The sequence below is a fragment of the Lepus europaeus genome, chromosome 4 (genome assembly GCF_033115175.1).
Source record: "Lepus europaeus isolate LE1 chromosome 4, mLepTim1.pri, whole genome shotgun sequence".
In the NCBI taxonomy this organism is placed as follows: Eukaryota; Metazoa; Chordata; class Mammalia; order Lagomorpha; family Leporidae; genus Lepus; species Lepus europaeus.
In genome coordinates, this window is record NC_084830.1 from 76,716,384 (window position 1) to 76,729,218 (window position 12,835).

Here is a 12,835-nt window from a genome sequence, read left to right on the forward strand (position 1 = left end):
TATGGGTGCAAGTTTAAGTCCTGGGTGCTCCTATTCTGATCCAGCTCTCTGCTGATGGCCTGGGAAAGCTGTGGAGGATGGCTCAAGTGCTTGGGCCCCTACCTGTGCATGGGAGACCTGGAGGAGGCTCCTGGCTCCTGGTTTGAGGTTGGCCCAGCTCCGCCATTGCGGCCATTTGGGGAGTGGGCCAGCAGATGGAAGACCTTTCTCTCTCTCTCTCTCTCTCTCCCTTCCTCTCTGTGTCTATAACTCTGCCTCTTGAATAAATAAAATAAATCTTTAAGTGAAAGTCTGGGGATGGGCATTTGGTACAGTGGTTAAGATGCTGCTTTGGATGCCTGATCCTTACATCAAAGTGTCTGGGTTGGAGTTGTGGTTTGATTCCAGCTTCCTGCTGATGAGCACGCTGGGAAGCAGAGGTGATGGCTTGAGCTGGGTCCCTGCCACTTATGTGGAAGACACGGATTATGGGAAGTTTCTGTCTGCCTCTCAAAAAAAAAAAAAAGTAAAAGCCCAAGGACAGTAGAATAAGGACAGTAAACATTTGCTAGTGTGTGCTGATGGCTGAGAGCTGTACTATTACCACCAATTAAGTGGCCAAGCTATCAGACACTTTCATCTGAGAGTCATGCCTATCATTCTTAGAGGTAAACAAACATATTTCCAAAAACTCTTTCCTGGACTAAACCAGTAGAGCTTTTCAGAGGTCCCCTTGCAGAATGTGCAGGTTCCCTGGGCCTATGCTATAAAAGCCAGAAGCTACATTAAAATTATGGTGATCATGCAATTTATGATATTGTTGGACACCCATGTCTTCAGGTGAATCCTAGTCAGTCATAGGAGATGTCTCAAGAACTTACTATTGTTTTGCCATTAAGCAAACCTGGACAGAGGATACAGGAGAGGGCTGCAGGTCTGTGTTCATTTAATAAGTTTGTGTTCAGGACAACAAAGGATGGATGAGCAAAGCAGACAGATTCCTGTCCTCATGGAACTTATAATCTTGTAAGTTTTGATACAATAATTGTGATGGCATTAGAAAGTCATTTTTTTTTTTTTGGTTATTTAGTTTCTCAGACTTACTGCTTAGAACTAAGGACTTATGAGTTAGCTCAGGGACTGTGCTATATTTTGAAGCCATTCCTTTATATTTCTCATCCTTTTATATTCTCAGATGCAGTTGAACCCACTGGGCCCAAATCTAAACTGGTAGCTTATGGTCCATGTTTTGTTTTTCCATTGGGAAACCAGGGAATTCAACACAAATATCAAGATAGCTGATTTTTCTTGAAAGCTGGAAGCTCTATCAACTTCAGGCCCTGAATTTCAGCTCACTGATAATAAATTGTAGCTGAATAGCTGCTCACCCAATTAGATGATTTCCAGTTCACCAAAGTGCTTACAACTCTTTACTGAATTAAATTACTGTGTTTATTGCCATTACCTACCTTGTTCCTATGGACATATGAGTCTATGAACCCAATATGGATACATCTTATCTTTTAAAAATTATTTATTTATTTGAAAGGCAGTGAGGCACACACACAGATAGAGACACAGTGAAATCCCCCACCCACTGGTTCACTCCCAACATGCTCACAATGGCTGGGGCTAAGCCAGGCTGAAGCTAGGAACCAGGAACTCTATCTGAGTCTCCCATGTGGGTGGCAAGGACCCAAGCACTTGAGCTGTCACCTGCTGTCTTTCACAGCACACATTAGCAGGAAGCTGGAACTGGGACTGGAGCCGGGACTTGAACCCAGACACTCTAATATGGAATGAAGGCACCCCACGTGGCAACGTACTAGGCCAAGTGCCTGCCTCTCTACATATCTTATCTTATTTGAGTGACGAGGCTGTCAACATCTAACCACTGATGGAACAGGGCAGGAGACACTAGCTTGAGGTCCTTACTTACCTTGCTTACAGGTAAGGGATTGCTTGGCACGCCGAGCACGAAGTGATCCACTAACCAAGTGTTTGTGGCTCTGAGCTCTCTCCTTTGTAGGGAATTGCATCGAACAGGGTCTTGGCCTATTAGGATCTGACATGCTAGCTCAAGAAAAGTCCAGTGAGGGTTGAGCTCTTTGTATTAACCTGGGAGAGGGACCTTTACAGCTATTACAATTGGACTGAATAGAAGATATGGCAGCTCTGTTTCATTCTTTAGAAACATTTAAACAAATAAGACCCAAAGGGACACAGATATATATAAAATATACAATTTCCCAAATTTATGTAAAAGCAACTTTGGTAATAGTTTCATTTAAAGGCCAGACCTAGTCTTTACAAAACAGTAGGATTTGCAACCATTTTTGATGGAAAATACTATTAGTGGTCCCTTGGGAACGGCTTCATGTAGTTTTTACAGGGGCCCAGCAACGAGCAGAAATGGGGAAAAGGGAAAATGTTGCCACAGCTCCACATCAACGGGTAGTTTTGCCCTGAATTCTCATAAAGGATCCTTTCAGCTGTACTGAAAACGTCTTCCCTAGAGCCACAGTTTTATGGAAGAACATAAAGGCACAGGGGCCTAGGGCCCTTCCCCCTGCGAAAGGGGGGAATGACTGTGTGGTGCTGAGGAGACCTGAAAACTGCCCGAGGACCGCAGGGCGTTCATCCACGCTAACACTTCCCGAATGGAGCAGGCCTTTCTGGAAACCCTGGGCGTCTTAGCAGGGGGTGAGGCGCACGCGTGTCTCTTACCTGGGGCAGTGTTCCCTTCACTAAGGCAGGGATGTCGGCCTTGGAGTAACCAATAGCAGCTAGGCCATCATCCACGTCCAGCTCGAATAAGAATTTCCGGAGCCTGTCTGCTAACACGGGCCCTGCGTCCTGGGTCCTGGCGCTGCGGATGTCCGCTCCTGGAAGACACAAAGCACTGACTGTGGAGAGAGCGGAAGAAGCAGGGTCTGGGTGTCGTTCAGTCACAGGGTCAGCTGCACACAGAACGTGCACCACAGCTATCTCCCTAACACCACGAGCGAGGGCACCTTGGTGTCAGACCCACAGGAGACATATGGGCATGGCCGGCCTGAGCCACACCGGGAGCCTCGCTCTGTAAGAGAAGTCGGCCTGGGCAGCCAACCTGACTCTCGGGTTTCTCAGGGACTTCCCAGTTCCTACATGTTCAGCAGCAGAGCCAAGAAAAGGGGCACAGAAAGAAGGCTGGTGTTGGGGTGAGGAGGAATGGGCGCTTGTTGGAGAGACCCAGCATGTGTGATTTTCAAGGTCTGGAATTTGCTGACACCTAGAGGCACACATGTTCAACGTCTGCTCTCACAGTAGCAGCCTAGAAAACAAGTCCTTTGCAAACACCTTGGGAGACAGGGATCCAGAGGGACAGCATTAACCAGCCAACAGGAAGAAAGGAAGTGTGACAAAAATGGATTGTCTGGGACCAGGGAAGGAAATAGCTCCTCTCTAGAGCAATAAACCTTTTTCTTTCTTTCTTTCTTTCTTTCTTTCTTTCTTTCTTTCTTTCTTTCTTTCTTTCTTTCTTTCTTCCTTCCTTCCTTCCTTCCTTCCTTCCTTCCTTCCTTCCTTCCTTCCTTCCTTCCTTCTTTCTTTCTTTCTTTCTTTCTTTCTTTCTTTCTTTCTTTCTTTCTTTCTTTCTTTCTTTCTTTCTTATTGTGGACTCGGCTTGCTAAGGGATCAGTGTGTTCCTCTCAATAAGTAGTACAGAACCAACCAAGCAGAACCAAGAACATGAAAACTCTCAAAAAAAGTGCATTAAATGTAGATAAGAATGTTAACAGTGAGGTGAGAAGTTGCCAAGTGGTAAGGATCTGTAAGGTCAGGATTTTTACAGATTTATTTATTTATTTGAAAGGCAGTGTTACAGAGAGAGAGAAAAAGAGAGAGAGAGAGAGAGAGAGAGAGAGAGGTATCTTCCATCAGAATTCTATCAGAGGCATTGCATTTTCAGCCATGTTGCAGATTGCCTGGACTGTGAACTTGAAGTTCTCTAAGATTGCCCAGTCACCATAAATCTAGCTTATGTTGGGCTCCCCACTGTTCACACTGTTCATGTATTTGCAAAGTAGCTGACTCCCAGCACCTACAACCAGAAAGGGGAAGGGACATAAGATCCTTGGCCAAGTGGGCACTGTTTCCTGCGGCTCATGCTGGAAACTCAGAGCCCCGGGGCTGCCTCCCTGCCCTGGGTTTCTGTCATTAACATTCCCAGCGCATACCTGGCCCTGGCAGGAGCACAATAGGTGGTGGTGGTGCTGCTGCTGCTGGTGGGGTGTGTGTGTGTGTGTGTGTGTGTGCGCGCACGCATGCATGTGTGTGTGAGAGGGCAGCAGAGGGGAGCAGTGCCCGGTGGCATGTCTGTGGTCAGTCCTCACTGCCTGGGAAGCGTCTCCCCAACGGCTGGAGCTAGGAGCATAATGAGGGTTTCTGTTCACCTTTCCCTTCCTACCCTCCACATAAGCAGGGGAATATGGTATTTCGCAAGCTAATCCAACACTCACGTCTACCTAAAAGAGTTCTTGTTTCAGTAAATCATCAAAATTTTACTTTCCACCGAAGCTCTCCTGAATACAGTTTTATGTCCAGTAAGATTCAAAAAGCATCATGTGTATCTAACGATAGATGTTATGTATTCTGCAGTATGGCAAATAGATTACTCTCTTGGATACTTTCATGAAGTTTCTAGTTATTTAGATTCCCTATCCTTTTATTATCAAACTGCACCTAGCAAAAGCTACATATAACATTAATAGTACATAAAGAGTTCTACCCTCCTTGTGGGTGAAAACAGAGGAAACAGTATTACGACAAACTTAACAGAATCAGTGTTTGGTTCTGATTCCTTGTTAGCAGACTCTTAGCAGCATAAGATCAGAGCACTTTCATTCTAGGTGGGACGCTAGGCAAGTCACTCTCATCTCACTGAGCTGTCTCAAAGCAACATTTTTGGGTATTGTCCTTTATGGTTTCTCTTCAGCAGTAACCCCAAGAAAAGCTCCCCTGTGTGGGTCACAGGTTGACGAGGAAGGGTCCATACCCAAAATCTCCGCCGCCTCGAGGTGCCGCTCTGGAAACATCTGGGCCGTGAAAGTGAACACCGCTGGGGACGTGAGCACCACAGAAAGGCCATGGGGCTGGGGAGAAACCGACGGCAGAGCTGGTCTCCCTGCAGAGTCTAGACATTAAGTGGCTTCCCCTGCACTCCCAGCAGTCGCAAATTGAGCAGTATATCTATGGAAACTTTGAGGAATGTTAAGATTTCATTTAAAAATATATTATCTTTGTCTTTACCACCAGTGGATGATCCACATCATAATCCTTTGCTTTATATGTCTTCACTAAGCCTGAAATTGGGTAAGACATCCCATGGCTAGAAGAGAAAGAAAACCTAACATTGATATGCAGATATCAGAATTCAGGTCAATAATACAAAGATACTCTTAAGAGAGCCCATCAGTCTCTGGACAAAGTTCTACAGTCTGTTTTTTTTTTTTTTTTTTTTTTGGGTATAATAATATCCATCTCCTTATATTCATTAATAAAACTTATGTTCACTGATAAAACTTATGAAATGTTCAAATTTAAATGATCAGAGACTCGAATGCCATTCAACGACATGCAAGCTGGCCCCCAAAATGATCTGTCCCAATAACTGATAGAACCTTCCCAATATTCTACACTAATGAAGCTAAGTCATAAGTAATTACAGGAACCACAGAGGCTGTGTCAACTAATTCTAATGTGACTGTTTTCTCCTGCCTGAATTCTACCTCAAGGATTTATTTAGGTTTTGTTGTCATCAAGAAAAGAACATCATGGGTTTTGTTTTTACTGAAAAATCCTTTACATTCTCCTGAATTCTTAGTGAACAAATAGGAAAAGTGAAAATTTATTAGATAATTCAAAAGACAAACATTATGAAAAACTTTTGCACTACAATTAATGTGAGGGATTTTTTAAAAGTTCATGGGAAATGTGTATTATAAAGAACTATGGGAATGGGCATTTAGCCTAGTGGGTTTGATTCCTAGCTCCAGCTCCTGACTCTAGCTTCCTGCTACTGCAGACCCTGGGAGGTAGTGGTGATGGCAAAAAAATTGGATTCCTGCCACCCATGTGAGAGACCTGGCTGTGTTTCTGATTTCTGGTCTTAGTTCTGGCCCAGCTTCAGTCATCAGGTGTTTGGGTAGTGAACTAGCAGGTGCTACCTCTCTATGTCTGATTGTCTGTCTTTCAAATACATTTTTAACATTTGAAAATTATGCAAGGACTGGTGTTGTGGTCTAACAGGTAGATGCGCTAGTTAGAGTACCAGCTGCTCTACTTTTTTTTTTTTTTATTTTTTTATTTTTGACAGGCAGAGTGGACAGTGAGAGAGAGAGACAGAGAGAAAGGTCTTCCTTTGCCGTTGGTTCACCCTCTAATGGCCGCCGCGGTAGCGCGCTGCGGCCGGCGCACCGCGCTGTTCCGATGGCAGGAGCCAGGTGCTTCTCCTGGTCTCCCATGGGGTGCAGGACCCAAGCACTTGGGCCATCCTCCACTGCACTCCCTGGCCACAGCAGAGAGCTGGCCTGGAAGAGGGGCAACCGGGACAGGACCGGTGCCCCGACCGGGACTAGAACCTGGTGTGCCGGCGCCGCAAGGCGGAGGATTAGCCTGTTGAGCCACGGCGCCCAGCTGCTCTACTTCTGATTCAGCTCCTTACTAACGGCTTGGGAAGGGAGTGGAAGATAGCCCGGGTGCTTGGACCTCTGGCACCCATGTGGGAGATCCAGATGAAGTGCCTGCTACCGGCTTCGGCCTGGCTCAGCCCTGGCTGTTGCAGCCACTTGGGGAGTGAACCAGTGGATTGAAGATCTCTTTCTCCCTCTCTTTCTCTCTTTGTCTGTCCTTCTCTCTCTGTAACTCAAATGAATACATTTTTAAAATAAAATTATATGTGAATTTCAAGATTTTTTGAGCCAAAATAGGCTTATATGTGTTTTTAAAAAGATTTATTTATTTACTTGAAGGCAGAGTTACAGAGAGGCATGGGCAGAGAGAGAGACAGGTCTTTCATGTGCTGCTTCACTCCCCAGATGGCCGCAACAGCCAGAGCTGGGCCGATCTGAAGCCAGAAGCCAGGAGCTTTCTCCGGGTCTCCCACATGGGTGCAGGGGCCCAAGGACTTGGGCCATATTCCACTGCTTTCTGAGGCCATAGCAGAGAGCTGGCTCGGAAGTGGAGCAGCCAGGATACAAACCTGCGCCCACATGGGATGCCAGCACTGCAGGCAGTGGCTTTACCAGCTACGCTACAGCACTGACCCCAAGCTTATATTTTAGTTCTATTTTTTTCCATGAGCTTTTTGAAGTTCTCTTTTATACTGCAAACAAAAGGCCTGACACTACTGAAATGTCTTAAGTCTTTTAACATGGGTTACTGGGTGACTTTGTGCTTATTCAGCAAAAGCTTTACAATTTATTGGGGGAAATATTTTGGTAAATATATGTATGAATGTCTATTCAAAAAAAGGTGCTCCCATATTGGAAGCTATTGATGCTGAGTTGCTGGGTACATTGGAATGTACTATTCCTCTTTCACTCCCCAAATTATTGCTAAACACTCTTTCATGATGTGAAAGGGTCCATGTAGCTTTAAAAATGCAATTTTCTATACTACTGAATATTATATTTTTTTAAAAAAAGATTTATTTTATTTATTTGAAAGAGTTACAGAGAGAAGTAGAGACACAGAGAGAAAGGTCCTCCATCTGTTGGTTCACTCCCCAAATGTCCATAACAGCCAGAGATGGATTGATCCGAAGCCAGGAGTCAGGAGCTTCTTTCGGGTCTCCCATGTGGGTGGAAGGGCCCAAGGACTTGGACCATCCTCTGATACTTTCCCAGGCACATTAGCAGGGGTCTGGATCCCAGGCACATTAGCAGTGGAGCAGCTAGGACTCAAACTAGTGCCTGTGTGGGATGCTGGCACTGCTGTACCACAGTGCTGATCCCACTACTCAATATTTTATATTGACTGCTTTATCAACAGTTGTCTATGTTCCTTGTAGAAAATAAAAATTATCCATAGTGCTATTTATTTCTAGTTATTTTATGCATATATTTAATTTATGATCATGTTGTATATATGTATACAGTTTATGCATTGTCTTTGTTGTTTAATGTTCTTTGAGAATATTTTCTCAAATACTTTCCTATTTTAAAACATTATTTTTAATGCACTTATTTTATTTAGTATCTATTGTACTTTAACCAACTGTTCCCAAAATGTTGGAAATTTAGGTTACTTCCAAATTTTTTCAACTATAAATAACACTAGGTGAACATCCCTATAAGGAAATGTCTTGGTCATTACATGGGTATTTCTTATTTCTTTAGGCTAGATTCCTAGAAGTGAATTAGTGGGTCAAGTGATATAAAAATGTTTCAGGCTCTGGGTATATTTTGGTCACGTGTGTTTTGGAAAGATGCTACCAACTTATGCCCCCATTAGCACAGACTTAGAGAGGGTGACCACTTGCCCTAGTCAAGAACTACTCTTGATTCTTTTTTTCTTCTTCTTTTTTTAAAGATTTATTTATTTATTTGAAAGCCAGAGTTATAGAGAGAAGGAGAGACAGAGAGAGAGATCTTTCATCTAGTGGTTCATTTCCCAAATGACTGCAACAACCAGGGCTGGGCCAGGCCAAAGCCAGGAGCCAGGAGCCAGGAGCCAGGAGCCAGGAGCTTCATCTGGGTCTTCCGTGTGGGTGGAGAGTACCAGGTACTTGTATGCTAAGTGGGTGCAAGAGCCCAAGCACTTGGGCCATCTTCCAATACTTTCCCAGGTGCATTAGCAGGGAGCTGAATCAGAAGTGGAGCAGCCCATGCTGGTTTGAGTCCCAGCTGCTCCTCTTCCTTGGCACTGGCCCCAAGGATTACTCTTAATTCTCAGTGTTCACTGGTTTTAAATTATAAACATTCCAGTAAAGTTTTGATCAAACAGAGTAATACCGAGCTATCGGAAATATTCTGATCCCTCTCTATTTGTGAGAGACTAGGGGAAAATTTTGCATTTGATGTTTTAAAAATCCACAGCACATGGTGAGGATATGGAGAAATCAGAGCCCCTATCCATGATGGTGGAAATGTAAAATGGTGCAAATACTATGGAAAACAATTGGCAGTTCCTCAAAATATAAACACAGAATTACTATAGGACCCAGCAATTCCACTCTTTTGTATTCAGAAGAGAAAAGAACACATTTGTCTACATAAAAACTTGGACTTGAATGTTCAGAGCAACATTAGTTATAATAGTCAAATACAGCACGGTACCCAAATGTCTGTCAACTGATGAATGGACAAATCAAATGTGGTATATCCAAACAATGGAATGCTATTTGGCAATAAAAAGGAACGAAGTACTGACACATGGATGAACCTTGGAAACTCTATGCTAAGTAAAACAAGCCAGATACAAAAGACTGCATATTAAATGCTCATCTGAAATGTCCAGAATGAAGTACTCTATTGAGACAGAAAGCAGATTAGTAGTTCGTTAGTACTGGGGGGGGGGGGGGACAGCTACGTTGTACGGGATTTCTTTTGTGGCTGATAAAATGCTCTAAAATTAATCATGACTGTTGCACAACTCTGCGTGTATATTAAGAACCATTCAATTGTATATTTTAAATGAGTGATTTGTATAGTACATACCTATATCTTAAAAATCTGTTATTTAAAAAACCCATGACCCAATAAACCTCATTTGAATTAAGAAAACATTTAATGACCTAAAGTTAAATTTCTTCCTTCTATAAAATATTTAAATTTCACCACCTGTTTTGAATTATAAACATTAAAAACCGACAGCAATACCTCGAGGAAAGAAATGAAATCTCAAATTTGCTCACCACAAATGAACACCAGCATTTCCAAATCCAATGCCAGCAAAAGTGCTTGCCAAGTGCATATTAGACCTTGCTTCAATATCATCAGGATTTCTGACAGCCCTGTGGATGATATAAATACCTAACAATAACACATCAACCCTGGCATTTCTTACTGGATAAAGAGCTGCCTTAGGGAAAGATCTGGAAAAAATTAAAAAGAAATGCTACCTGGCAGGAAGAAAAATCAGGGAAGTTATCCAAACGACGTCTTGTCTTCTAAATGAGAACTGAAGGGAAATATATTTTCTCATCCACGGTTTCAGCAAAGGCATAATAAATGCGCTGTCAGGCTGCTCATGTGATATGCAAGTGTGTGAGAGGCAAAGCCCTGACCCTTGGGTCGTAAGAGCTGGTCTAGGAAGTGCCCTGAACTCATTCTTCTTCTTCATTTGTCAATGACCTTGATGGCTGCCGTGAATGGATTCTCAGAGTGCACAGGGCAAGAAGGACTGAAGCGAGCCTGTGGGACAAAGCCAGCCCACCCAGCCGTCTTTGTGTGACTGCCCCCAACCAGAGCCACTGAAGGCCTCTTTCGGAAGCTAAGAAACTGCACACCTACTCTAATATTGAGGAAGGGGGATGTTAGTGCAGGGAGAACCTTTGCTTGCTCTGGGTGTCCTCAGTGCCACTTTGGACAAGCAAATTCTCAAAAGCCCTTTTGAGGTTCAGCTCAGACTTCCTGCACACACTGCTTGGAAACCCTGCCCCAGGCAGGAAGTCTGAAGACGGCGGAGCCAACCCACTTCTACCTGATGGCTTCAGATTTTACCTTGAGTAAGGGTATCTGTTATGACACAAAGGTACCACAGGCCTTTTTTTCTCCTCTCATTTGAGATGGATAGGAACTTGTGCCTTCTTCCCTAAACCCCATATTAGTTCCTTATTCTCCAAATAACAAGGTGGAGTGGCAGATGATGGTTCTTTTTTCAGCCTTCCTTCTGTCCATCTCACGTGCTCACCTCCCATGTGGCTGTGCTAAGCATTCTGTCCCTGTCAGACAAGGTCCCCATTCCACTCTGTGAAATATCGAATCTAAACGGAGTCACTTGTGTCAAGTTTTGACAAAAATTAGAATACATTAAACTGGGGGGTTCCGAAGGAGGGGATCTCAGGTGAATGCCTGACTGGGAGAATGGCATGTCAGACTCTGCCAGAACCACAACCCTGCACAGAGACCAACACAACCTTATACAGAAAATGCTTCTGTGAGGGTGTCTTTCCAGCAACTTCCTGTTCACCCTTGGGCTGACACCACCCTTGTGACTGATCTCTGTAGCCAAAGATTGTTGTTTCAAAATACTTTACATAATTCTCCCCTACATTCTTCCCTTTGCCTCAATCCCCCCAAATAAGCACACAGTGTACTGCAGCACATGTATTCCCATGGCCATGTTCACTTCCCCCCAAAACTAACGAATCTCTGGAGAATTTGTTTTTTAGGTTGATAGCTTTTGCCAAGTCACACGCTGCTCTGCTTCCTAGGAGGTATCCCATGATCCCGAAAGAGTTGCCTGTCCCATCCCCTTGCTCAACTACAAAATGCATCTCTAAGTCGCCTTATCCCAGAAGAGCTTCGGGCTCAAGGTGAGAGAAGGCACTGTGTCCATGTGTTGGCCTACCTGCCCATGTGGTCTCTCTCTATTATATGTAAACACGAGAGTACTTCAAAGGATTCATGGAGAATTGGAATTAAAAGGTAGGTTTGTTTTGATGCAAAAAAAAAAAAAAAAAGTTGGAAAGCTATGGAGAGTTTTTTCAAAATGTGCACTTTCCAGCAACATTTTTGGTATGAAAATGCCTTGTAGAAAAGTGAGTCTGACTTTGCCTATGTCTTAATGTCGCAGATGTCAGCTTTCATCTCTAGGGGCGTCTTTGCTGTCTCAGTAGCCTATGGCTATTTACTCTCCAATAGCCCATGGCCATGAAGATACATGTGTATATGTTTCTAGTCCTAAATCCTTCAAAGGCTTTTAAGAATCTTTATATATTTTCTGTCCTTTTTATCTCCCTGTATAGCAGTCTCTACACCTTTATTTCCTAAGTGGAGTTCATGTGAATTTGCTTAGTGGGTCACTTCTGTGTGCTTTTCGGTGGGGTCTGGATGTACAAAGCTGACCGCTGCCTGTGTGGTTCTCATTTCTGTCTTGGGTAGCCCAATTTCGAAGGGCATTGCCTCTCATTCTAGCTTACATTTTGAGGCTCTGATGAACAAACTTCCCTTCATTGCATCCACATTCTTCATAAATTAGGGGTTCCTGTTTTGTCCACTGGCCACCTTTGCCTTTTCAGACAGAAGGGCCCTGATTTCACCCACCACCCATTCCTGTGACCACTTCAGAGTCTGGTGTCCCTTGACCAGTGAGCAGAGGTACTCAGGATATCTCAGGATCAGGCATGTCAGATTCATGTGAGGGCAGAGTGTGGTTTTCCCTCCTGTTTCTACCCCTGAAGGGTGACCTACCTCTTCAGATATTTAGCGACGATCCGCAGTGCATGGACTGCCCAAAGGTCACTGATTGGGTTGCTGCCCTGGTACGCTGGCCGTGTGATGGGATTGGAAGGGCAGGGGCTCCGCATATGGTAGGGAATGGCAGTGTATGACTCCAGGGCATGGCTAACGAGACATAGTTAAAAGAACACACATTGAGAGCGATGTTTTTTTCCTTTCCCCATTCAGATGACAGAGTGCACTCGCATTCACTCCACTGTGGATAAGCCATTTAGCACTAAGGTCACAGTCAGTACCTTCTACCAGTCAGTCCCTTGTCTATAGCAGTCATTCATTGCTTACTATAGAAATTAACAAGGGGCTGGTGCTGTGGTGCAGTGGGTAAAGCTGCTGCCTGCAGTGCCTGCATCCCATATAGGTATCGGTTTGAGTCTTGGCTGCTCCACTTCCCATCTAGCTCACTGCTGTGGCCT

The 12,835-nt window shown here is 44.1% G+C and overlaps 1 protein-coding gene across 2 annotated transcripts in view; it reads right to left on the reverse strand.

The window, feature by feature from the left end:
- ADHFE1 (alcohol dehydrogenase iron containing 1) overlaps positions 1 to 12,835 on the reverse strand; it is a 38,201-nt gene that overhangs the window by 9,827 nt on the left and 15,539 nt on the right. For both annotated transcript variants that reach the window (XM_062188414.1, XM_062188415.1), the window contains exons 9-13: positions 12,375 to 12,527; positions 9,875 to 9,973; positions 5,269 to 5,347; positions 5,015 to 5,111; positions 2,707 to 2,864 (exon numbers count right to left, since the gene is read on the reverse strand). In XM_062188414.1, coding sequence (XP_062044398.1) covers positions 2,707 to 2,864; positions 5,015 to 5,111; positions 5,269 to 5,347; positions 9,875 to 9,973; positions 12,375 to 12,527 — 586 coding nt within the window. The remainder of the gene's footprint in view (positions 1 to 2,706; positions 2,865 to 5,014; positions 5,112 to 5,268; positions 5,348 to 9,874; positions 9,974 to 12,374; positions 12,528 to 12,835) is intronic.